The 1,918-nt window shown below is 49.3% G+C and overlaps 1 gene segment (V, D, J or C); it reads right to left on the bottom strand.

Moving 5' to 3' along the window:
- Nucleotides 1-257: 257 nt before the first annotated feature.
- LOC118842769 lies at nucleotides 258-1,081 on the bottom strand. The segment is given in 2 exon segments: nucleotides 258-697; nucleotides 1,033-1,081. Coding segments are annotated over 2 exon segments (489 nt in total).
- Nucleotides 1,082-1,918: the final 837 nt, after the last annotated feature.

Genomic DNA, 1,918 nt, shown 5'->3' on the forward strand with positions numbered 1-1,918 from the left:
GAATGTATTATGTCAGGGCAGCTAGGTGGCACAGGGAGTAGAGCACCGGCCCTGCAGTCAGGAGGACCTGAGTTCAAATCCGGCCTCAGACGCTTGACACATGTACTAGCTGTGTGACCTTGGGCAAGTCACTTAGCCCCAATTTGCCTGCCAAAAAAAAAGAATGTATTATGTCAATAAGATGTCTCTGGTAAGAGAATGAGAAATGTGGAGGCGGGGCAGGGGAGAAGGGGAGAAGCCCCTGGGGAGATGTGAGCCTACCTAGAGAGCAAGGGCTGCTCTGCCCTGGGGACCAGAGGGGAAGCAGGTGCTACTCTGCGATGAATCCCCTGAACAGCCTGAGGAGGTTTTTGTTCAGGGCTGAAGCACTGTGGGAAAGGGAAGCTCTCAAACTGCTGACAGTAATAATCTCCAGCATCCTCAGGCTCCAGGCTGCTGATGGTGAGAGTGAAATCTCTCCCAGACCCACTGCCACTGAACCGGGCAGGAATGCCAGATGCCAGACTGGTAGCATCATAGATGAGGAGCCTGGGGGCTTGGCCAGGTTTCTGCTGGTACCAGTTTAAGAGTTCATATGTAGTAAAAACTGTCTTATGGCTAAGGCTCTCACTGGCCTTGCAACTGATGGTGACTGTCTCTCCTGGAGATCTGGACAAGGAGCCTGGAGACTGGGTCAGCACAATGGCCCCACTGGAACCTAGGAAGAACCAAGAAAAAGACAAGACAGAAGTAATTGAACAACCATGTTAAAAGGTAACGACAAGACAATTTTTTGGAAAATATTGAATTCCCAAATCTCTGACAATCTATTGCATTTGTTATCAAGGTTTGACTGGAACCATGATTCTCATAGGCCTCACAGATGTTTTTTATTTTTTTTTATTGCATGACCTGGTCATATCTGTCAGCCCTTCTGAGCTTGCTGTACTTAAGCTTCCTCACCCACTGGATTGAGGGAATCCTAAATGTTGTTTTGTTTTCCAGAGAAAACCTCTACTCTTGAAACTCATTCTCTGATCTTCTCTGTCTTACCCTGAGCCCAGAGCACCAAGAGCCAGAGCAGCTGACAAGGGGGAATCATCCTGGTCCTTGGAGATCTGTAGACAGAGCACCCTGAGCCCTAAGATAGGCAGGAAGAGGATGCTTTATATCTTGAGCACAGCCTGTGGCACGTCTCTTAGGTTTCGATATGCAAAAGAGCCCAAGGTCTGTATGAGCTTCACCTTAGGACCCTGTCAGCCACATTAGGTCACACGACCTGAAGTTGGTCCTGGGAGACATGCCTTCCTCTTTTTTGTCCCCAAATCAGGGACCACAAGATTGTAGAGAAGTTCATATTTAGTGTCTGACACAGGAATGGTTGTAGTTGGTTGTGGATAATTGAGGGAAGGCTTCTGTCTGTGTCCCAGGACTAGATTCTCTGTAAGCAGGAGAGAGCTCCAACCCCTGGGGAGGTGGCAGAGATGGCAGGAGCTCTGGGTCCCTCACCTACCTCTGCTCATGCACCTACCCCTCTCCCTCCCCCTCCTGGAAAAGGTATGAAGTCAAGGGGGCAGTGAAGAAGGTCTAGCCAAGACTAGAGAGCCCTTCAGACAAGGTCTCCGAGAAAAACAGGGGGTGAAGGAATCCAGTTGGTCTCTAGATGAGGTCACTGGAGTTAGACTGGCCTTTGAAGTGGCAAACATGATGCCTACTCTGGTCCCCATATTCCCATCCCAGGCATACATAAAAAGTCAAAAGCTAAAGGCCTGTAGCTATGATCTCTACCAAGCCTGGCCCTGTCTCAGAATGTGGATCTGGGTCAATCTGTGTGTCCACTCCAAGGCTGTGAAGGGGAGGGTGATCAGCTCAGAAACAGACAAGGAAATTGGAGAATGAGTCATTGACGTCTGGCCAATAACTTCTCTCTTAGGGGATG

The sequence above is a fragment of the Trichosurus vulpecula genome, chromosome 3, assembly GCF_011100635.1.
Source record: "Trichosurus vulpecula isolate mTriVul1 chromosome 3, mTriVul1.pri, whole genome shotgun sequence".
Classification (NCBI taxonomy): Eukaryota; Metazoa; Chordata; class Mammalia; order Diprotodontia; family Phalangeridae; genus Trichosurus; species Trichosurus vulpecula.